The sequence below is a fragment of the Pantherophis guttatus genome, chromosome 2 (genome assembly GCF_059756535.1).
Source record: "Pantherophis guttatus breed Tessera chromosome 2, ASM5975653v1, whole genome shotgun sequence".
NCBI classification, from domain to species: domain Eukaryota; kingdom Metazoa; phylum Chordata; class Lepidosauria; order Squamata; family Colubridae; genus Pantherophis; species Pantherophis guttatus.
In genome coordinates, this window is record NC_142064.1 from 54,437,032 (window position 1) to 54,460,276 (window position 23,245).

Below are 23,245 nucleotides of genomic sequence, written 5' to 3' on the forward strand. Positions count from 1 at the left end.
CTTATTTGACTATTTTGTTTGGTAGCTTCATTTTGTCTTGTTCTAAGGTCCTTTCGCAGGCCTTAGATCCTAACCTTAAGCCAACATCCATTCCAAATCTCCAAGTGATTTTAAACACTTCAGGATCTGCCAGTAGTTTTTTCACTATTTGTCCCTTTAACAGGTGGTCTGTTTCAATAAGTACTTTGCAAGTAAGAGGAAAAGCGAGGAAGCCTGAACGTCCCTTCAAGAGCTTTGGAGAATTTCTGTATTTATTGCTGAATAAAATAGAATATAGAGTTGGAAGGGACCTTGTAGGTCATCTAGTCCAACCCCCTGCTCAAGCAGGAGACCCTATACCATTTCTGACAGATGGCTCTCCAGTCTCTTCTTGAAAGCTTCTAGTGATGAAGCACCCACAATTTCTGAAGGCAAACTGTTCCATTGGTTGATTGTTCTCACTGAAAATTGGCCCTGCTCACACTTTTTTTTCCTTTCCCAAACAATGCTGTAGAGCAATCAACTTCACCGAAACTCACTTCTGTGCATTCACTTTTGTTGATATGTGCAGCTAGGCAACATGTTAGAGACAAAGAAAGGGATGTCCATTACCGTGGCAACATCAGATGCTAACATACTAAATAAGTAAGATAGGCCTTATTAAGACCTAGTGCTTTCCTTCTGTTAATTCTTCAGTGTACTCAGAGGAATCATTAAGTAGAAGTTTAAAGACTGAAAGATTTCAAGGTAAGACCAAGCAACAGCAAACATGGAGTGGAGAAATGCAATTGTGAGTAGAAGGTGAGTTCAGTTGCTGAATTCCTATTTTTTATAAGACTGAACTATTCAAATTACTGTTTAGTTATTAAACAAAAACATTTGTGTGAAGAATAAAAATAATACAGATATACAATTAATTATGTTATGTTGGTTTAATGCCAGATTTCAGAGTCATGAAATTCAGGTTCCTGCTTGTTTTTGATATATATAAATTTCATTTGTATATATTCAAATTGGGACATAATTAAATATAATTCTATTTGGTTAAGCTGTTGCAAATTACAGGACATATTTTTGAAAAATAACAAGCTGTCAAAAACACAGATGCTTTGTTAATTAACAGGAAAATTATCATGAAAGTGTCTAATTTTATGAACATATAAACTTAGAAACAAATACTTTCTTATGCTTCCAGTATTCCTAATTGGCCAAAAGTTTGGTATAACACCTCTCAGAGAGTGCAGAGAGTGAGCTAATGAATCTGGCTACTGATAATAACTATAAATGTCTAATTAGCCTACATAAAATCTGTTTTGCTGTACCAATTTTTGATTACTATACATAATCATACTGGATGGAATGCTTCCTATTATTGCTCTATTTATTTGACCCTTAAAACTTTAGCAATGGCTAGTGAAAAACTCATGAAATAGAAATTTCACAGTTACACAGTTAAATGAGGATTAAGAAATAGCATGAGGGAAGCACCCTAATATGAAATCATTACTGCTCAATGAGGGTGAATATAAGCATGTTTCAGTAGCTATGTTCTCTGGCACAATCATCTGTTGTCATGTAAGAATTAAAGAATACGAGCCCTTGTAATTTCAACTAGGTACATGGCACTTTATCCAAACAGGAAACTGTTTATAGCAGGGGGATCTTGACAATTTAATATAGACACAGACAGAAAGGGATGGGAAAATATGAAATTGTTCCAACTGTAGATGCTGTGACAGAAAAGTCTTCCAGTGCAGCTTTTAAAATAGTAATGGGGATAGTTGGCCTCAGGTGATTCTGAAGGCAAATATTATGACTATCAAAATAAATGGCTGGAAGTATTGGAAGGGAGCAGAAGATGAGACAGCTGATAATGAGGAATCTGAATAAATGAAAACTGCTGGAATGAATATTAAGGGATAAATGAATGGACATATGCCATCCTAACACTGAATCTCTCAAGGAACAGTAGAAGTATAATTTGACTTGACACATGGACAGATGATCCTTAGAATAGTTCTCATCTAATTGGGGATAGGGAGGGGCTGAAGACATATGTAACCTATAAAGCAAGTTCACCGTATTACAAAATTCTGGGAGTTTTGTTTTTATATTAATTTAGATCTCTTCCAAACCTGCGAATTGGACAACAATAAGTATCTTCTTATTGGCTCAGGAAATTTACTTTCCTGATTTCTGTTGCCATCGCTATGTCCAGTTTACAGTAGTTTCAAATACGTTGCAACTGAATGAGAACCAAGTCAGCTGAGCCCTTAAGCACAGCTAACACTGTGGGGCCACACAAGCTCTGACCTATTTCCAAATTCATACAGAAATCCCATAAGAAGCAAGAAACTAATGCTGGCAGTTGGCTGTGCAGAGTGTCCTAGCTGCAGGAAACAACAAGTAGATATGAGTGAAGAAAAAAAAACCCAGTCAATTCACCACAAATATTGTCAGTGCAAAAATAATTTTGTTTCTCTGTGATGCAACAACATTTCTTGTGTTTGAACCCTATATCAGTTTAGTTTCCACTCTGTTGTTTAAAGTCAGAATAAAACTTACTTCTTTAATGCTGCAGCCTTGTGGAACTTCTGAGAAACCATTTTCCCCATTTGCAGGAATTCCTGGTTTGAGACTCTTCCCGGATCCCTATCTTGCTTTCCTTTATTTTCAAGGTCTGCAACAGCTTGCTGTATTTTCAATTATTCCTCTTAGGAACCAGTAGGTCTTTTTTTTTTTTTTAAGAGAAGAATATAAAATATGGATGTGGATGGGAGGTGATATTTGAAGATGGGTAGTTTATCTTCAAACAAGTTTTAAAGGAGTAAGGAAGTTCTCAAGCTATTCACCAATACTTTAATGTTGATGTAGTTATTTACTTCTAAATCACCCCATAACCATAATATCCAGGGCACTGAGTTTGCTTATGCAACATAAAATAAATAAATAAATACGGAAAAGAGATTCCAATTTCATTAATTGGCTGAGTTCTCATTATATCTTCAGCCTAACGAAGAGATCTCATGGACTACAGAAAAGAAGAGCAATATTTCTTGAGTTCAAATAGCTAATTAATCCCCAGATGGAGTCCTTAACTAGATATTACCTTTATTCTCAGAAACAATAGAGATCATTTGACATTTTCCGCAAAGCACTGAAAAAAATGTTGCATCAGAATTCCCAGATCACTGTGGGCATCATGGAGTCATGATTTGTAACTATCACTTACTGTCAATAGACAATCCTGGGGAATAAGAGGAGTTTAGGAAAGAAAATAGCTTTTCCCAGGGTTTAACTTTGAAGTAGATTCTGCCAGACTGGGACATCTGGATCATACCTACAATTAAGGGACACGCAAGCATACACACACACAAGAATGAGTTACTGCAGGGGTGAAATCTACTTAATTTCCTTACCAGTTTGGAAGCGCATGCAGACCTTCTGCATACCAGATCGCTGAACCACCAGCCAAGATCGCTACCGGATCAGGCGATCTGGTCCAATCCAGGAGCATTTCACCCCTGAGTCACTGGATTTTTCAATGGTTTAGTAGTTGTTTTTATTTAGAAAAGCAGGCAGAGGGTACTCGAAATTCTATTAGGGCAGTTGCTGTGGGGAAGAGATATTTATTTCTTCTTATGGCTCCTCCAGTCTAAACTGCTTACCATAAATCTGTCCAATTATTGCTTAAACCATTTATTTACTTAACATGCTGCTTAAATTAGCAAAGGTAAAAAACAGGAATACACAGGATACTTCTGTCTTCCTGCAATAATCCTTGGGGAATGAATAAAACAAGTAGAGCTCTTTCAGTTGATGCCTAAGGGACTCATTATTTAGTCTGAAAAAGCTAAGTTTTAATGATGATTATTAAGCCCAAGAATATTTTCCAGAGGAGGAAGGCATATAGTCACCGTTTATTTGATGATTCACTGTGATGAAAAATCTTGGCACCCTGAAACATCCAGCAAAAAAAAAAAAAAAAACTCACCCCAGAATTATTTCTGACAACAAAAGAAAGTAATTGTTACAATGAAATGTTAGAAATTCTGCATGTTTTGTTCTGGCTACAATACTTGATATAATACTTGATACTTGATATAATAAAAATTGCAGTTATTTTCCATCTTGGTTTTGTGCATGTAGGTAAAATACATGACACTTTTGGCTGTCAAAGCCTTTTTTTTAAAAAAAACAGCACTTCCTAAAAAATAATCCTGTGGGGTTTTTTTTTTTTTCATTTTAAAAAATAAAATAAACTGAATCACCCTTTTTTTCCACACAACTGAAATCACACTCTTTTTTTTTTCAAAAAAGGATAGAAAGCTGGCTTGAATTTTGTGAAATGTTTACAAAGAGAAATCTCTGAGAAGATAAAATAAATTGAGGATTTATTCATACTGCCTGGCTCCCCCATTGTCACCTTTTATTAAATCCTCATTATCTATCAAGGGACCTTAGGGCATGCTTTTCTTAGGTTTGTTGCTGGCTAAACCCAACAGCTCAAAGGCTACTTCACAGAAGCAGGAATCCCCTTTAATTGAGTCACTGCTTATGATAATCTGTAATACCTTTTAGAACTATTCTTCCCATGAGTGCTACATTATACAGATTGTCCTCAATTTAGAACCAGTTGCTTAATGACCATATGTATGGTGGCCATGGAACAGGTACTTGGTGGCCTGTAAAGCATCTCCTGGCCATTATGAATAGAATAGAATAGAATAGAATAGAATAGAATAGAATAGAATAGAATAGAATAGAATAGAATAGAATAGAATAGAATAGAATAGAATAGAATAGAATATTCTTTATTGGCCAAGTGTGATTGGATACACAAGGAATTTGTCTCTGGTGCACAAGCTCTCAGTGTACATACAAACAACAAAGTCATAAATCATAAGATACAATCATAAATTGTAAGATACAAACAACAAAGTGATAAATTATAAGATACCAATCGGAGAAAGTAATAGGAAAGATGAGAAGGATAATAGTAATACATGGTTGCGTCCCCACTGCTCCTTCCCAAAGTCAGGCAACTGCATGCCAGGCTCTTGGCAACTAGTCTTTATGACCAATTGCAGGGTTCCACAGTCACATGACTACAATTTGCAACATTTTTTGCTGGTTTCCTACTGTCTGGACTAAATCCCTTGCAAGCTGTTGCAAAATACTGTGTGACTGGACTGGACCAGACAGGATTTCCTTCAAGTGGGTTAGAATCAAACCAACAGGAGCAGAGGAGAGAAGCAATTTAAATATTCAATGCAAGTATGCCCTGATGGAGGAAACAAATATTCTCACATGAGCATGTGGTTACTTTCAAAGACAAATCAAGAAACCAATAAAATAATAGACTTTGGGGGAAGCTATTGACTTACTGGATGTACATGTTTTCGCTTATTGGTATTGAAACACACACAGGAACTAAACAATAAAGATAAAGTTTAAAAGGCCACGGCTTATTTTTCTAGGTTCAAGTGAAGTTAGGTTTCTTTGTCATCAAAAAAAAAAAAAGTTTTAAGATTAAGGTACCCATTCATTATGAGATATTATAAACATAAAGCATCCCCTTCTGACAGCATTTGGATTACCTCCTCTATTCCTATAAACTCTTATTTGGAGCCAGAAAGTCTATTATTTGAAATTTATTTCCATTGCAAGTGTATAGTTTGTGAATCAAAGCCATCACTGAGGATTTCTGAATGTATCAAGTATTGTATGAAGGAAAAATGATGACCATATATGGCTATTTAGTTTTGTCCTAACATTCAAAGAAACAATACTTCACCTTGCCTTTTTTTTTTAAAGAAATGTTTAGATTACTTTTAAAGACTTATGTGTTATGCAACTGATTGAGAACATAATAGTCAGTTTTCAAATTTATGAATATGAACTTACAGGTCACTTCCAGCTTGGCAGAAAGGAAAAAAAGATCACATGGTGTAATCTCACAATAAAACATAAATCTATTCTGTATCCCATTGAGAACTTTGAAGTCCAATAATAGACATTGCCATCAAGTTGTTTACTTTTTCCTCTTCTAAACTGATCTTCAGCAAAATGGTATAATTAATTCAGCATTCTTTTTTCCCCAGAACCTACAGTATTGCTTAAAAATACCTTAAATGGTAAACAGCTTGGTCAATCTTGATATGCAACAATTAATGCAAATTGGAGTGATGGACCAAATCTTAGCAGGCTGAAAACAAGGTATATTTTCCATTGTTTCTTCCCAACGGCCCTCTAATAAATCTCACATTTTCCTTCTCCATGACCTAAACAACCTAGCATTTGTAACCCTGTGAAGCCCTTAGGTTCACGGCATGTTTCACCATATTCATTTCATTATTTACTATTATAGTTTTCATGATGAGAGAAAAAAGGTTACTAGGATACATAAATATTTCAAATGTGTTATTTCTTCAAATGAATATTCAAGGAACAGCCTACTAGAATGCTTTACCCACCTTATTAAAATCCATCTACTATGGATCACAGATTCTTTCATTTTCTATGTTGTGTGGCAGATGAAATCTGCAGCTCAAAGTGTTGGAGATCTTCAAGTTCATTATGAAGATGCTAAAATCTACTTAACCCAAATGCTGTAATGTTAATAATTATTTTTTTGTTATGAATACAAAATAATACTGCCTAGTATGAAGGCAATGACATGACTTAAAAAATTATTCATTAATGACCTTTGAAAGATAGATTCAAGTACATTCATGAATATACCATATATATGTGTGTGTGTGTGTGTGTGTGTGTGTGTGTGTGTTTTCTGAGGTTTTGTATGTAGGTCTTTGGTTCTTCCACGTAAAATTGGAGATGTCTTGGCAATGTTTCAACGAAGTCTCATTAGTCATCTTCAGGCTGGTGTTTTCGGCTTCGTGCTTCTAGTGCGATGTGTGCGATCACACACATTGCTCCTAGAAGCACGAAGCCGAAAACACCAGCCTGAAGATGACGAATGAGACTTCATCAAAACGTTGAAAGACACCTCCAATTTTACGTGGGAGAAAACCCGAATAACCAAAGACCTACACACACACACATATATATATTAATATATTAATATATAATATATTATATTAATTAATATATTAATGATATATTTCAAAATCATTTTTATTTAATTTGGATATTTTATCTTTTTTAAAAAATCTATTTTTTAAAAAAAAATTAAAATGTGTTCATATATTTCTTTTCAGAATTAAAAAAGACACTTCCCCAAAAAACAGAAAATCAAAAAAAGGACACATAGAAACCATCTTATTGAAACATCAGAGCACTACAAATGTAGTCAGATTTCTCTCAGTTACTCTTTAAGATTAGAATTTCTGATATTTTTTATCCCAAAGAACTCCATAGTATTTAAAAATCAACTGAAAGACAACCACAGAGAACATTAAGTCCAAACAAGCACAACTACTTATGTCCAGAGAGACTGTAATGGAATATTATAACTTTCATGGAAACAGCTTTCATGAAAAAGACTTTGAGCAAACATCATAAAACTCTGCCAACTTCTGGAAAAACCATTACTAATGTCCCTAGCAGATTGTCTTCAAAACAGGCCTCAACATCCATTGGGTCAGAGCTTCCTGCACTTTCACCAGATGTAGTGAGTTTAAATTCTGTAGTTAAAACAAATCCTGGAAAAAAGAGGCCCAAGACCGTGACAGTATCAAAAAAGCAAAACATTGGAAGCATGTCTCAGGATCAATGGGATCGACCAGTTATCCCACCAAGAAGACCAGGCTTAAGGGTGTGCTATATCTGTGGCAAAGAGTTTGGTTCACAATCTCTTCCTATTCATGAACCAAAATGTCTGGAGAAGTGGCATATTGAAAATAGCAAACTACCGAAACATCTCAGGAGAGCACCACCTGTTAAACCTCAGGTTCTTCCTGGAAAGTCTTCTAGTATAGCAGCTGAAAATGAAGCAGCAGCTCAGAGTTTTCAAGCTCAGCTCCAGCCCTGTCAAAACTGTGGTCGCACTTTCCTCCCAGATCGCCTCCTTGTACATCAAAAGAGTTGCAAACTGAAGTCTAATCCATGTTCTTCAAACTCCAAGTTGCTTACATCTACAGGTTATGGGGCATCATCATCAGACAAGGTAAATGAGAAGGCATCATACCTAGCTGAAAAAGGCCCCCATTGTTCTCATGTGCAGACTGCAAGATGATATTCTACTGGAATTGAAGTTAATGGTAAAATCTTCACTCTTGATTTCAGTCATGCTAGGGTCTTATTCCAGAAAATATAAATATATATAAATATATGAGCAAATGGCAGCAAGAACTTTAGAAGTTCAGATCAAGACCTGTGTCTAGGACAAAGGCAATTAATCTTCCAAAGGACTGTGGTGGAGGGTAGAATTATAGGGCTGCCACTGCAGCCCCTGCCACCACAGCCCCCACCAACACTGTGGGCCCCATTCCTGCCATGGGCCCAGACAGGCACAACAAAAGGGCCAGATGTGGCCCGCAAGCTGCAGAATGCTCAGGTGTGGTCTAGGACGAAATAAGAAAAAAGTTGCAATCGTATTATTTCATTTTGATAGAATACTCAGCATAACAGTTTGCTCCTTTTTAGCCTAATTGTGGTACTAATCTAATGTATTTGAATGTAAAAATTAACATGAAGCACATAGAACATTTTGCAATTTGAAATTGCTATAGCCATGCTAGGATAAAGACCAATATTTTTCAAAAGGCAGATTAACTTGCAATGTAACTTCTCCTTGTAATGGAAATCATTTAGGTCTTTTTATATATCCTACGTGCTAGATTACTAGATGTATAGCAAGGCAGTAGAGAGGATTGTAAATTGATTCTTGCAGGGTATGCAAGGAATCTTTCATGAGCTTGTCCTTTAATTGTGATTTACAAAAATTTACATGAGAAAATATATTTGTTAAACATCATCTAGGAATATAGCAACAGTTAATGAGCATCAGCTAAATATTGAATTTATTAAGGTTTCCATCTCTATGTTTCCCTCAGGCTGAATGTGCATAGGGAAAAATTTAAATTTAAAATTTCAGCTACTATTAAAGGACTTTTTTTTTCCCTTCCAGAAATAAATTCAAAAATACTTCTTTTCCTTCTCCAAAGAATTAATAACTTTTCTTTGCAATGGAGTAAGGTAGAATGGGCTGTAATATGATTATGCCATCTACTTAAATATTAAGTAATTAATATTTCTTAATATTTCTTAATATAAGTAATACTTAATATTAATATTAAGTAATAATAACATTATGATCATCAGATATGGAGTTCTTTTCTAAGTAAAGAATTTACACACTCGAACAGTCCCAAGGAAGTACTAAGCTAAAATCAAGCAAGTAGAATGCTCTTGTAGCTCTAGCAATGACTGGTTGTTAATTGAGAGCTTTTCTCCCAGAACTAATGAATGTGCACAAAATTCAGTCAGAAGCATAGTGTTTTCTTTTACTACCTTGGGGATCCTTACTCTCCATACTGAGTTAGGTTCTTAAATGTACATTCCTTTACTGAATTGTTTGAAACTGCACCCATGGCATCTATACTAACTTAAAACAAGAGGTAATTTGGCTTATTTCACTGATTTGCTTGGGAAATTTTTAGGAATAAATGAGTTGACCCACCCACAGGGTTCTTCTATAGCAATCTTTTTTCAAACTTGGCAATTTTAAGATGTGTGGACTTCAACTCCCAGAATTCCCCAGCCAGCCAGCTGAGATATTCTGGGAGTTGAAGTCCACACATCTTAAAATTGTTACGTTTGAAATACACTGTTCTAAAGACTGGTCTGATAATGTCTCTCATTGAACAATAGAGGATCAACATTAATTACAGGATACAACTGAAAATATACAGTCCCAGTTGTGGGAATGAGTCAGCACTTTAATCAGAAAAGGGAAACAATATGGAGACTCTACAGTCTGTAAAGATTCTCAGTCATCAGGTCATGGTTGTCCCAAAGGTGCTTTTTCAGGAGGCAACTGGACTTACTTGTTTTTTCTTTTGAAGATGTTTCGCTTCTTGGATGAGAAGCTAAACATTTTCTTGGGTGAGAAGCTTCTTGAATGAGAAGCGAAATGTCTTCAAAAGAAAAAACAAGAAAGTCCAGTTGCCGCCTGAAAAAGCACCTTTGGGACAATATGGACGGTATTTAAATTCACTTTTTGAGAGCTTCATCAGAAGCACTTTAAGAGAAAATATAGGGGAAATAATTTCACACTCTTGGATTAAGGAAATAATAATCCTTCTGCTTCAGCAATTTCTTGTAAGGCATACTTTTCTTCATTGCTTTTGTTCTGTCATTCTCTAATCTTCTCAAGCCTTTAAAACCATAGGTTACATTAAACTGTTATCAATCATAACTCTATTCTTAAAAATAATGATGGTCCCCATACAAGACCAATAAACTTTAAAAAAAATGCTCCATTGAATTTTTATCCAAGGCCTGATTTATTCCCAACTGAATCTTTTCTGATCTGTAGAGAAAGCCAGTTTCTCTCTTATGAACTTGTTAGTTCAATATAATTGTTTTGTTATGCAATTGCTAGGAATATATGGGCTCATTTGCATTAACCAAGTTTGATTGCGCCTCAAGAAATAGTCTAAAGCAGCGTTTCTCAACCTGAGCAACTAAGATGAAAACTGCTGAAATTTTAAAAAAATCAAAAGCTTGCTTGCCTAAGCTGTGTAGGTCTGTTTAGATATCCTGCTTCTTGAATCCTGATTTGGATAGCTTTTTGTTATGGGAAGCATAAGCATTCCAGAGATTAATATTCTTCCAGTGAAGAAAAATGACTGTGATCTTCCATGGAAAATTTTTCCTACTTCCTGCCTTGGTTGCTACTTAATGCTTCTAATGTCTTGTTTTGATGCTCTTCTTGTCAATCTACGGCAACCACTTAATTCCCTTGGCTCTGTTTCTTGACTATCAGATACTGCCATCTGCTGCTTTTCTCTATTGTATGTCCTCTTACAAAATAAAAATACATGTTGTTTCTGGTATTTCCTGTCAAGGTCATCAAAAATTGAAGTATTTCTATGCTCTCACTGCAACTGAGGGGCTAATATAGAGATACTTCTTGCCCTGTGTTTGCCTGTGAGGTAGTGCATACAAGAAACACAATCAGGAGTACTAGCTCTGTATTTATTGTGACAGAATAATAACAGAACATAAAGTACAGTGTTATCTTAGTACTCAAACACTTTGAAACTCATCAGATGTGGTACTCAATACATTTTGATGCAAAATTTTTGTTCCAGTGCTCATTGTTTGTTTGGTACTCAACACAAAAGTTAGAAGTTGTCAGTGTCAGCTGCCTTGTGACTTGTTACATTATTTTTATGGGAAAAATTTGTTTGGTACTCATCATTTTTGGTACTCATCGACCTCCTGGAACCAATTAACAATGAGTACCAAGGTACCACTGTAAACAAAGAGTTACATTAACAGAATCTTGCAAGACTGAAAGCATTTCTCCCCTCCTTTCTTTTTTGGTCTCTGGAAATCTAGGAAGAGTCCCTTCTGATACATTCCTCATGCCCTCCCTCCTTCTGTGGGCTGACATATCTTTTACATGCTGATTGGGTAGTGTGCAGCTCTCCCTCCTGTCTCCCAAGGTCAATCTCACATACCATTACACCCTGAAAGCCATATTTGAATTCCAGTACAACTACATCATTTTAAAAAATGAAGCCACAAAGCCTTCATTTTTTTCCAATTTCCAGGGGGATAGTTTTGTTACTCGGTTGCATTAAAACTGCCAAAGAATTTGGCAACATCTTAAAAAGATTTATTAAGGCATAGGGTATTCTGGACATTATGATCATCAGATGTATGGAATTCTCTCTTAAGAAAAGAGTGTACACACTCAAACACACCTAGGGAATGAATAAGAAAAGACGTGGACAGAGAAATAAAATACAGTAAGGTCAAAGACTGACAATTCATAAAATCATTTTTGGTTCATATATATGACACAAACATTCATTCTCTATAAGGCTGAGTGAAATACTTTTCTGTTTAATTTTCAGCCAATAACTAGATGCTCTCATCACTGGATGCAATTCTTCAAATTCTTTTCACTTTATTGTTTGCAAAGTTATTTTTAGGGACTATTGTGGACAAATGTTGGAGTAAAGTTAGGAAAGTGGGAAACACAATCGCCTGGTCAATTCAGGGAGTGCTAACAAAGGGAAGAAGCCTTTTCTCCAATGGTGCTAGGCAATCAGTTTTTGAAATTGAATAAAATTGAATAAAGGTGGAACCATAAACTTTGGCTACTTACCAATTTCAACAATGTTTTCCATTCATATCATTATTTTTTATTAAATCCTTAAGAAAAAAAAACAATACTGGATCAGAAAACTGTGAGCTTTGAAAGAAAACAGATTTCTAAGGGTTTGAATACCTTAAATATATTGTTGTATATTATATCTGAGTGGAATTCCCCACAGTATTTTAAACAATTGACCAAATAACTGCAAGGTTCTGCAATCTGTGGCAGTCCCATTATGACATCATGACACAAATGACATTCAGTACACAATTCCCGTCATTTGTGTGATGATGTTGTAATGCATGTGATTTTTTAAATCCCTCCCTCCCCCCCCCCCTATTTGCCATGCAAGGGCTAAAACTCCAGGAAATCAATATATATGTTTAACAATAAAAATAATTTGGACTCTGAAGCAGGACCTCAAGGCTTTGAGTTGCCCGGAGGCAGAAAGTTCATCTGTGCATCATCCCCACAAATTCTCATTTTTTTTCCTCCCTGCTGAAGTCAATAGTCCAATACTCAGGAAAGGGGGGAGCTGTAATCCAAAACAAATTAACTCTTAGCATTATATTTTAACCAATTGATTTGCTGCCTTGAATGAATAATATTGAGCTACTGGATTCTTTCAAATATTGAACTATTGAACTTCATGATGTGGAAGGCAGGATGATTATTTCTATTTTGAAAACTCCAAATTATCAACCTATTAGCAAGTACAATACATTGGTTAAAATGTGACTTCGCTTTTGCCACTCAAAGGTAGCTTTAAATCTTTTCTATTTTTAGTATATGGGGACTATTTCACATCTTGGAGAAAAAGGCCATATAATCTAGTAGAACTCCTTGCATTTATAAAATCTTCTCTCACCTCTCCAAGTTAAAGACTCCAGTTAAGATAGGTAGATCTGCTCCAGCATTTATTAAGTAGGTTTGCTATAGTTTATTTGTATAAGTTAATGCAATGCAAGGGGCTAGCAACTTTTTCAAATATCAAATGCTGTTGTTTTACATCATGTAATAGCATTGGCATATCTGTCCCAACATATTTTAAATGACTAAAATCTGACCATATCATCAACTTTCATAATTTTAGGTGATTGTACCCAAGTCCAAAACCAAAATGACACAATTCTTTCCATCTGAATTCTCACCCCTTTAGACAAAATCTTGCTAGACCAAAGACCCTACTATCTGCATCTACAATACACTTTCTGAACTAACATAGAGGAGCTGTCTTCACCCTCTTTCTCTCATACTTTATACTGTATCTGGGCTAAGTTACCTCTTACTCCTCTGGTATGTATCCCTTCCCTTCTGGGGATCTGCCTCCTCACATATTCCATTATATATTCTGAAATCTCATCCCACCCCAAATCTTATGAAATTTGAGAATGCCAACATCCCAAAAGACTGAACTATTTAATGAGATTTCAGTCATTTTTATTTAATTTTAATGAAAATGTTTTAACTGAATGTTTTATTAAGGTAAAATTATTATTTCAATTATTTTAAATTAACAGGGTGGATGCAATTGCCATCTTGGAAATGTTGCAGGAATGTTAGACAAATATAAATCAATCCAGATTTATTACTATAGATCAGAGAACATTTTTTTACAAGTTGTTACGCATACTAGGACTGCTCTGATTAGGCTTCCTTAGACAGCACAAACTTAGTTCCGGGAAACCTCTTTAATTCAAACGCTGTGAATTAATGTTATTCCCAGTCAAAAGCCTTATAAAACAGTCTTGCAGGGGAGTGTCTACAAACACTCACCTTATCTCCCTTGGAATGCTGCCAGAGAACTAATTGCCACATGCAGGGCAAGGCCAAACTTAGCACAGAGTCAAACTGAGTCACAGCTTTTACCGACCAGATGAACTAATTGCTTCCTGCAAAATCTCACGTCCTATTCACTTCTCTTTCATGTTTTATGGGAGGGGCCAATCATCTCCAAGCCTTATTCCCAAATCAACCCTGTTTTCTTAATTGTCCCTGTCTCCTGGCAGCTCTGCACATGCACACACTGGGAACAGGCTCACACTGTTCTTCTGCCTCACTGATGTCAGATTCTGGAGACTCCAGAGGCAGCAAAGAATTACCAGATGGCCTTGGCCCCCTCTCTGCCTCTGACTTAGAGCCCTTGTCCAAGCCTTCCCCAGACTCCAGGACTGGCCCACGTTCCTCCCCAATCTCCTCACTGTCCAAATCTGCTGCCAGCTCTGCTGGTTGCTGGTGGGCCACAACAAGGACAGAGTCCCCAACCCTGGGCTGCGGACCACTATTGGGCTGTGAGCCATTTGGAACTGGGCCCTGGAAGGGGCGGCTAAGCATGCACGTGCATCCCCACTTGTACAAGCAATGTGTGAGCATGTGCACACCTACTCCATCTGCGCAAGCATGCAGTTGGCCACTCGCATGGGACCATCCCCACTCTCCCCTCCTGCCAGTCCACAAAGCTGGAAAAGTTGGGTAACTGGTGAGCCAGTTGAGCCTAATAAGGTGAGTCTCATAAGGGCTTTGTGGCTCAGCAGACTAAAAGCATTGTGATTAACACCAGCTGTCTGCAATTACTGTAAGTTCAAATCTCACCAGGCTCAAGGTTGACTCAGCCTTCCATCCTTTCTAAGGTAGGTAAAATGAGGACCCAGTTGTGGGGGCAATAAGCTGACTTTGTATAAATATACAAAAGTATGACGCCTATTGCTTAACGCATTGTAAGCCGCCCTGAGTCTCCGGAGAAGGGCGGCATATAAATCAAATTTTAAAAAAAACTGGATTAGAAGCATCTTGAGAGTGCTGTAAAGCACTGTGAAGTGACATATAAGTGCTATCTTGAGGGAAGGTTCAAAAAAGTCAAGAGGACAGCTCAGCTCATGACCAAAGCCTGTTCTTTTTTTATGTGTGTCACATGCTTGACATCCATCAAGCAAAATGGGCTGGGGCTATAGTCACCTGGTTGCAGCTGTTGTTATCTTACATCTCCTACAGACACCTCTGGAACAGACCCGTTTCCAATATTTGTTAATTTTCTTTTCAACTGTTTTCTTATCATCTCCTTGATGAAATGTCCACAGTAGATTTCATACAAACAAATAATAACCCACTTAAAAGCTTGGAAAATCAGCCAGCCCCCAGGAGATTCATGTAACTGATACAAATATTTATCTATGAATTAGAAATTACCAACCTCTGAATCCATGTTTTGTAGATATTAAAATACCTTATCATGTACTTTGGAGCTTGCTTTTCTATCTCATTATCAGTAGAGTTTCCTTTAATGCAACATTACTCCCTTCCTGCAACTTAATTTGTTTTAAGAGTTCAATTGTCTTTTAACTGCATTTGTTATTTGCAGTCTCCCATGATAAGGCGACCTCCTACAGTTATTTGTTATATTTGTGGCCGTGAGTATGGAACCCATTCCATAGGCATCCATGAACCACAATGTCTGAAAAAATGGCACATTGAGAACAATCAACTGCCAAAACATTTGCGAAGAGCTGAACCTGTAAAGCCAGTTGTCTGTTCCATAGGAGGTAAGTTACAAACAAGCCAGCCAAGCAGTTGCTGGTTAGGGATGAAGGACAACTCTTTAGGATGAAACCAATTTGAGAAAGGCTGCATCAACTTCTCTGGCATACATGTGATCCATGGATCACAGTGCCTATACTGCTGTGACAATATGGCTTCTAGAGGCATATTGTCAAAGGCATCAGCAAGTTTTAACAGGTACTCATCAAATTGCAGTCAATATTCTGGAGATTTAAATGAAAAGCTTCCATCCTCTATGTTTGCAACCACATTTCAAGACAGTATTATAAAAAGTTAAACTTTTCATATGGACCAGGGACCTTCATATGGATCAGGAAGCAATCATGACATAATTAAGAACTTGTGTGATACAGATCCCAGAAAAATTCCAGAATATTTTATTCAGTGGTTTCCTCCCCCCATAACTGTAATATATATTTAAAACTAAAAAACAGATTACTTTTAAAATGTTATGACAGTTTGATATGAGCATAGCAACCCCCCTTCAAAATACTCAATAAAAACTATGGAAAGATTATAAATTTTGGGGAACTAGGGAATGGAATCCTGGCCAAATTTTACGCCTTGAACATTTGCCCAAATCTATGAAGTTGTCTGGATCCTGGAAGACTTCCAGAAGTAGAATAATGGAATTTATTGTAGATCCCATGGCCATCTTTGAAAAAGCAACTGTGGGTTTCAGCTAAGCATCTTTATTTAACAGACCTTCCTGCAAATCTAATCCATCCTATATAGACTGGTTGTGTCTTTAAAATATTTGAAAGTCACATGAGCTGGTTTTTCTGCACCCCACTATTGATACTTGAATTGTTTTAGCTGTTCTTGAGCATAGGAATGGAAATTTAGATGGCTACAAGAAAGACAATCACAGATTTCTAGCAAGCATATGCAAATTCAGAACAATCTTAATTTGTGAAAGGATCAGTTTGGACTTTTGAATCAGTTCAGAAAAAGTATATTTGCACCTGCATTATCAAACCTATCACACATCCCCATGTTGTTACCATTCCCCCCTCCCCCAAATTGATTCAGAAGTGCCTGACTCTATTCGATATACTTTAAATTACCATGGAGATTGAATTTAGAAATTTAAATGGATTCATCAAATTGCTTTTGGATTGAATCTCTGAGCTGGATACTTGGACAGCTCTAATATCTAAGAGCTTTTAAGATGGGTAGGAATAATCATGCAATACGTTACTCCAGTTTCGCTTTTTGTTTGCCAAAAGGTTCAAACTATACGTGATTCAAGAGTTGCATGTAGCAATCCAAAACTCATTTTCTTTTGCCAGGGCTGGGGCTCGAGCATTAGTGAAAAGGGGTGTGTGGGGGGAGGAGGGGGAAAATAGTGTTAATTTAATGTTCTCCTTAAAAGGAATGCAGTGGCTCAGTGGCTAAAACACTGAGCTCGTCGATCAAAAAATCGGCAGTTCAGTGGTTCGAATCCCTAGTGCCACGTAACGGGGTCAGCTCCCGTTACTTGTCCCAGCTTCTGCCAACCTAATAGTTCGAAAGCACATAAAAAATGCAAGTAGAAAAATAGGAACCACCTTTGGTGGGAAGGTAAAAGCATTCTGTGCGCCTTTGGCATTTAGTCATGCTGGCCACATGATCATAGAGACGTCTTCAGACAGCGTTGGTTCTTCGGCTTTGAAACAGAGATGAGCACTACCCCCTAGAGTCGGGAATGACTAGCACATATGTGCGAGGGAATCTTTACCTTTACCTTTAATGTTCTCTTTAATATTCAGCCTTTTCTCCACAACTCCAACTTCTGGATTAATACTGGCAAGATAAGTATAAATCCGAAACGCTGAACTTTACACGAGACAGAAAGCTTTGGAGACAACTTCAACAGAGAACTCAACTAACAGGGAAAAGATTAAGCATTCACTTTCTCTATTCACTTTTTAACTGCAAAATACCTTCCCCCAGAGAGATACTTTTGGAAGGAGAAGAGGCCAATGTAATGCTGCTTTACATTGCTTAATGTTAAATATATGGCATGCACATTCATTTCCTGAAAAGGAGTATAATTGCTGCAGCCAAAAGAATACAGTTGATGGCTCATCTAGCAAAGAGGAACATACACATTAAAAGATGTAAGGCTTTTACCCTTATATGAATCATAGTTCAAGAGTATGGCTTCTTGTGGAAAAAAAAAGATATCATTTTGTCTCTGACAGAAATAACCTTTGTTTTCAGGAATTTTGCATGTAGTATCTTCAAATCTAGCTAATGCGTTAAAAGCTGTGCTTTCAAATGCCAGTCCTTCTGAGAAAAGCAAATTATTTGAGTTTTCTCTCATCCTTCTCTGCCACAAAGGATGTGAGGTTCAAGAAGCTACTGGCATAAACTTCAGCTAAAGGTAGCTCTTTGAAAAAGAAATTGCATTCAATCCCCCTTTTAAGTAAAAAATGGGAGCAAAGATGTTGATGCAAATTATAGCATTTAACATGCATGCCCGCTGCCTTAATCTCTAAATAATTGCAGAAAAAACTGTAGCTGAAATTGCTGTGTATGGGGAAAGGATAAGAAAATGGACTTAACCTGATGTCTGCTGATTTTGCTCTTTGGGTCATTGAGTTTATAGTACTCTGAGTCACACTGAAGACATTAAAAAAAATGAAATTGGAACTAAGCAGAATTCTTTATCCCAAACAGCAAGAGTGAAAAAGTGAGAGAACACTGTACATTTTTTCTTCATCCCTTTGGTTGGATAATGTTGATTCATTAAGCAGGATTTAAAAAAAAAGAAAGAAAAAAGACGTGGTAACACAGTCTGATATTTGAAGGGTAGGCAAATACGTTAAGAATGTGTAACGCAGCACATGCTGAAATGGTTTCTCCAGAAGTACAAGATTATTCAGTTGTAGTTAGCTTTATGTGACTCCTGAGACAATAAGCAGAGTTTTGCTGGGTTTTTCTTCCCTCATAAGGGCTATGATTTAGTTAAAACTGAAAGGCTCAGTCAACAGGTATTTCCTAAAACTATTTTCCATAAAAACTGAGTATGATTCTCTAGAATGAAAACTGATATTTTCTCTCTTTAAAATTTTTCCAGCCAAAGGTTACTATGATCTTGATGCTTTAAATGAGTCTGCGTGGCAAAGCGCCCAGAGCCAGCTAGTTCCATGTGATATTTGTGGCCGTACCTTCCTGCCAGACAGACTGATTGTCCATCAGCGGTCCTGTAAACCAAAGATACCAAAATAAAGCTTTCCTCATGTTAAGGAATTAAAAAACAAAATTGTTCTCTAACCTCTAGAATGAAAGTTTCGACAATGAAGAATCATTGAACTATATAGACTCATTCCGAGTCTGCCCTGCATAAAATTAACATAGTATTGATTATGTGAGTGACATATGGGACCTGTAGCACCTGTGACAGTGTTTTGCAGCAATTATTGATGAAGTGGCTCATAAGGACAAAAAGAACCTTTATGGAAACATCTGCAAGATGGAGCCTTCACAGAACGGACAGTGGCCTTCACGCTGTTCAGTGATTACCGTTCTTCCAAGTATTGCAATGTCTGTTAAGAAATGGTTTTGTTTGATATACTCCTCATTTAGTAAATCATGTATAAGAACGTTTATTTTTAGTAATGAATTTTCAGTTTAAGGGATCGATCGACAGCAACATATGGACTATAAAAGTTTTGATAGCCTTCATCAAAAGTGGATATAATTATTTCAATTTTTTTTTCAAATTTTGAATCATTGATTTAAAACTTTGCCTGTTGGTTCTGAATGTCTTGGGACAAAGGTCAACTGTTCCCCATAATTCCATTCCTCTCAGCTCCCCACCCCGTTTAATATCTACTTGAAATTTCTAGGTCAGTTTGAGGTCTACTCTGGTTTTTCGGTTCATACAGCTAGAGTTAAGGTAACTGTAGGTAAAACCTTGTTTTATGCTCGCAGGTTATAATGTTATGCAGAAGGTTTGCTGCTCTTTGAGATTTCCAATATGAAGGGTGGAAGACAGGATTCAAAGTGCCAGAAGAAAGGATGGATGATGATGCAATTTTCTTCAGAATTGAGGTGGGAGGAGAATACCCTTAATCCTCTGTATACTGTTTGCACATCAAAGTACAAGTTTTGCTATCACTCCCATAGACATGTTTTCTTTTTTTATTTGCAATGATTACCTGACCAAACAGTGACCAAGTGACCATATATTGTTATGTAGTCCAGTAGCCACTATAGAAAGAATGTGATAGTAAGCAACAAGAGTTTTAACAGTATTAGTGAGCACACATATTGATTTTTAACCTGAAAGGTTGCATCCATAATTAGTACTATGAATACTTCTGTTGGTCCATCATAATCTTCTCTCTCCTAAGTTTCTTTACGTAATCACCTCACCATATGACAGTCTGCTGACTACAAAACATGATGTGGTCAGATAATTATTGTAAAGGAAAAAGAATAAACTATCATCAAGATGTAAATTAAAATAACCCAATGCTACATTCAAATTGGAGTTATTTTAGTTCTCTTTCAAAACAAACCTGGAAGAAATATATTTCAATGAATGAAGAAATAATATATAGACCGAGACTGACTACTCACTCTGATTTGGCCAGCATTCGTAGAACTCATATGACACAAGGCTATATACAGTATGAAAGCATTATTATTAATCTTCTCATTGTTCCTATCACCCATCTCCTCCCACTTATGACTGTATGACTGTGACCTTGTTGTTGGTATCTTTAAGATTTATATTGACTGTTTCCCTATGACTATCATTAAGTGTTGTACCTTATGATTCTTGATGAATGTACCTTTTCTTTTATGTACTCTGAGACCGTATGCACCAAGACAAATTTCTTGTATGTCCAATCACACTTGGCCAATAAAGAATTCTATTCTATTCTATTCTATTCTATTCTATTCTATTCTATTCTATTCTATTCTATTCTATTCTATTCTATTCTATTCTATTCTATTCTATTCTATTCTATTCTATTCTATTCATTGGAGAAAGCAGCCTTTCTGAAAGGGTCAAAAAGAAAACCAGATAAAAAAATGAACCACAAAATTGTCTTGTTTTTAAATTCTACGAGACCTTCCTTGTGACCAATTAATTGTGTTAGCAACCACATTTGAAATTTTGAATGCCTTAACAGCCTAAAAGAATTTGTCTATACCAGCTTTACTGTGCATATGAATATGAAAACATGAACCTGACATCTTCCAACACTGCTTAAAATTAGAGAAAATAATGCTGCCCTTTGAGGGAAGTGGATAGCCCTCCAGATATATTGGGAGTGCAACTCCCACAATTGCAACACAATATGGATTTTATTTTCTAATATAGCAGGAAAGTGCCAGGTTGGAGAAGAGAGACATGTTTCATACTCTTTAATTTTCAGCTGCTTTATAACTTCATATTTCATAAAGACTATGAGAAGGAAGTTTGGATATAAAACACAAGTCTCATGTGGGAGTCATTTGACCAATTGGTTAGATGTCTCAGATGAGTGTGCTAAGCTTAATAGGCAAATCAGCATCCTTGCATCTGATTATGCAAATCTAATTTTTTCCTTTCCAATTTGCCAGATCAAAATGAGAATGCATGCTCTCATCTCTCCATATTCTGGAAAATGTTTTGGCCAGAAATTCACACTCTGCTGTGCACCAGTCACATCACAATACTAAGGAATTATTGTTTCTAACAGTGCATTCCATATGTTTAGAATCATGTTTCCTGGAGTGGGTTGAGATGTCTTAGATTTCATGTCCAAAAATGCATTTCTAACCCTAATTATGAAGAAAAGACTAACTGTGTTAACACATATGGTGTACCATATGATGTCTAGTAATCTAAGAATTGTGGGCGTTAGTCTTGTTCCTTTGCAAACCCAGCTTCAATCTCCAACCTACTATTCTTTTTTCATCCTTAATCAGTAGTAAGTGAGATTTTAGGAAAGGTGCATGAAACAATTGTGTGTACTTTTGAAGGAAATTATTAATACAAATTTGCTCAATTAATATTAAATTGCAAAATATCTAAAAGCTATATGAAGTTGAAAGAATTGTTGGTGAATAGAAAACGGTACTTTATTAGCCAACCTGGATTTGGGAATTCTGCTCATTTGGAGCTCCAAATGGGAAAATTCTGATAACACACCAGGACTTTGATGTATCACTTAGGATGACTTCAAAAGGGCCAATATAAAAGATTTCATTATCAAGGAAGCATCCAAGGACCTGTTATATATACAGCAATTAGTCTTCAGGTCAGCTGAAAACTCATGAGTGCTAGTGTAAATTAAAAACTGTGATTGAGTCAAGCACCATTTAATCAATTTTTTTAAAAAACACAGAATATATCTGCTTAGGGAAAATGTTTATTGGAAAATGCATGCTGAAATCCAACCCTGGATGTTAAATAATGCCATAAAAATGTCTGCAATATAAGAAGGAACAATATCTTTCCAGTTTTCATCTTCATGTCCTACAGCTAATTGTAGGTATTTATAACAAATTGGACAATTTTGAGAGAATTGTCACCAGCATCTGTTTCCAAATGAAGTGTGCTGGAGGTCTCCATGCAACAGGAAGCTAGCTGAGGGCCAACTGTTTCTGATTGCCAAGCTATCATGTTTCACACTTTGCCTTCTAATGAAAACAAGAACAATGTTTCTACTTATGATACATATACATAGATAAATAGATAGATAGATAGATAGATAGATAGATAGATAGATAGATAGATAGATAGATAGATAGATAGATAGATTTTTTAAAAAATAAAAATCATCAATCTTGATCATGGACCTGAAAAGAAGTTTATTTAAAATGGCATTTAATGTCCACAATTTCCATATTATGTGAGAAAAATACTTTTTAGATCTATTAGTGATATTTCAGTAAACCTTTTACTCTGTATGAAAGGGAAAACCGATTCAATGTATTAAGTCAGTAGGCCAATTTCTCTTCTAAAATTCTGCCTTGCGTAAATCCAAATGAAATCCCATGATTTGAAGGCATCCATTTCAAACCATGAAAGAATTTTCTTAGGGCTATGAGCACATATGAATATCACTGAGAAGAGAAAGCAGAGATCTTATTTTTTTATGCAATCATGCAGTTAGAGATTAGAACTAATAGACTGAAGTCCTGGATATTATATCTTGGGCACCCTGGCATTCACATAATGCTTTCTAGGGACCCAAAAAACTTCTTTGCAGACAATAATTCCCATTTGTCTTCTCACCAGCATCTAGGTAGGGTGGGTGATGCTATTAAGAAAGTCAAGATGATGTCAGCCCTGCCTTTTGCTATGTGTATCCTAAATGCAGCATATTTTACTTCCTCTGTCTCTTCCCTAATTAGATCCTTCCTTCCTTCCTTCCTTCCTTCCTTCCTTCCTTCCTTCCTTCCTTCCTTCCTTCCTTCCTTCCTTCC

At 36.3% G+C, this 23,245-nt stretch overlaps 1 protein-coding gene across 2 annotated transcripts; it reads left to right on the forward strand.

Annotated features, from left to right (window-relative positions):
* Nucleotides 1-592: 592 nt before the first annotated feature.
* Nucleotides 593-19,423, forward strand: ZNF475 (zinc finger protein 475). Of its 2 annotated transcripts, none has more exons than XM_034432834.3 (5): nt 593-780; nt 6,084-6,198; nt 7,200-8,107; nt 15,633-15,813; nt 18,894-19,423. In XM_034432834.3, exons 3-5 carry the CDS (start codon nt 7,460-7,462, stop codon nt 19,043-19,045), a joined length of 981 nt encoding a protein of 326 aa, XP_034288725.1. In that variant the 5' UTR covers nt 593-780; nt 6,084-6,198; nt 7,200-7,459; the 3' UTR covers nt 19,046-19,423. The 2 variants fall into 2 exon arrangements, with proteins under 2 accessions (XP_034288725.1, XP_034288726.1); XM_034432835.3 differs by having other exon boundaries at nt 604-726.
* The last annotated feature ends 3,822 nt before the right edge of the window (nt 19,424-23,245 follow it).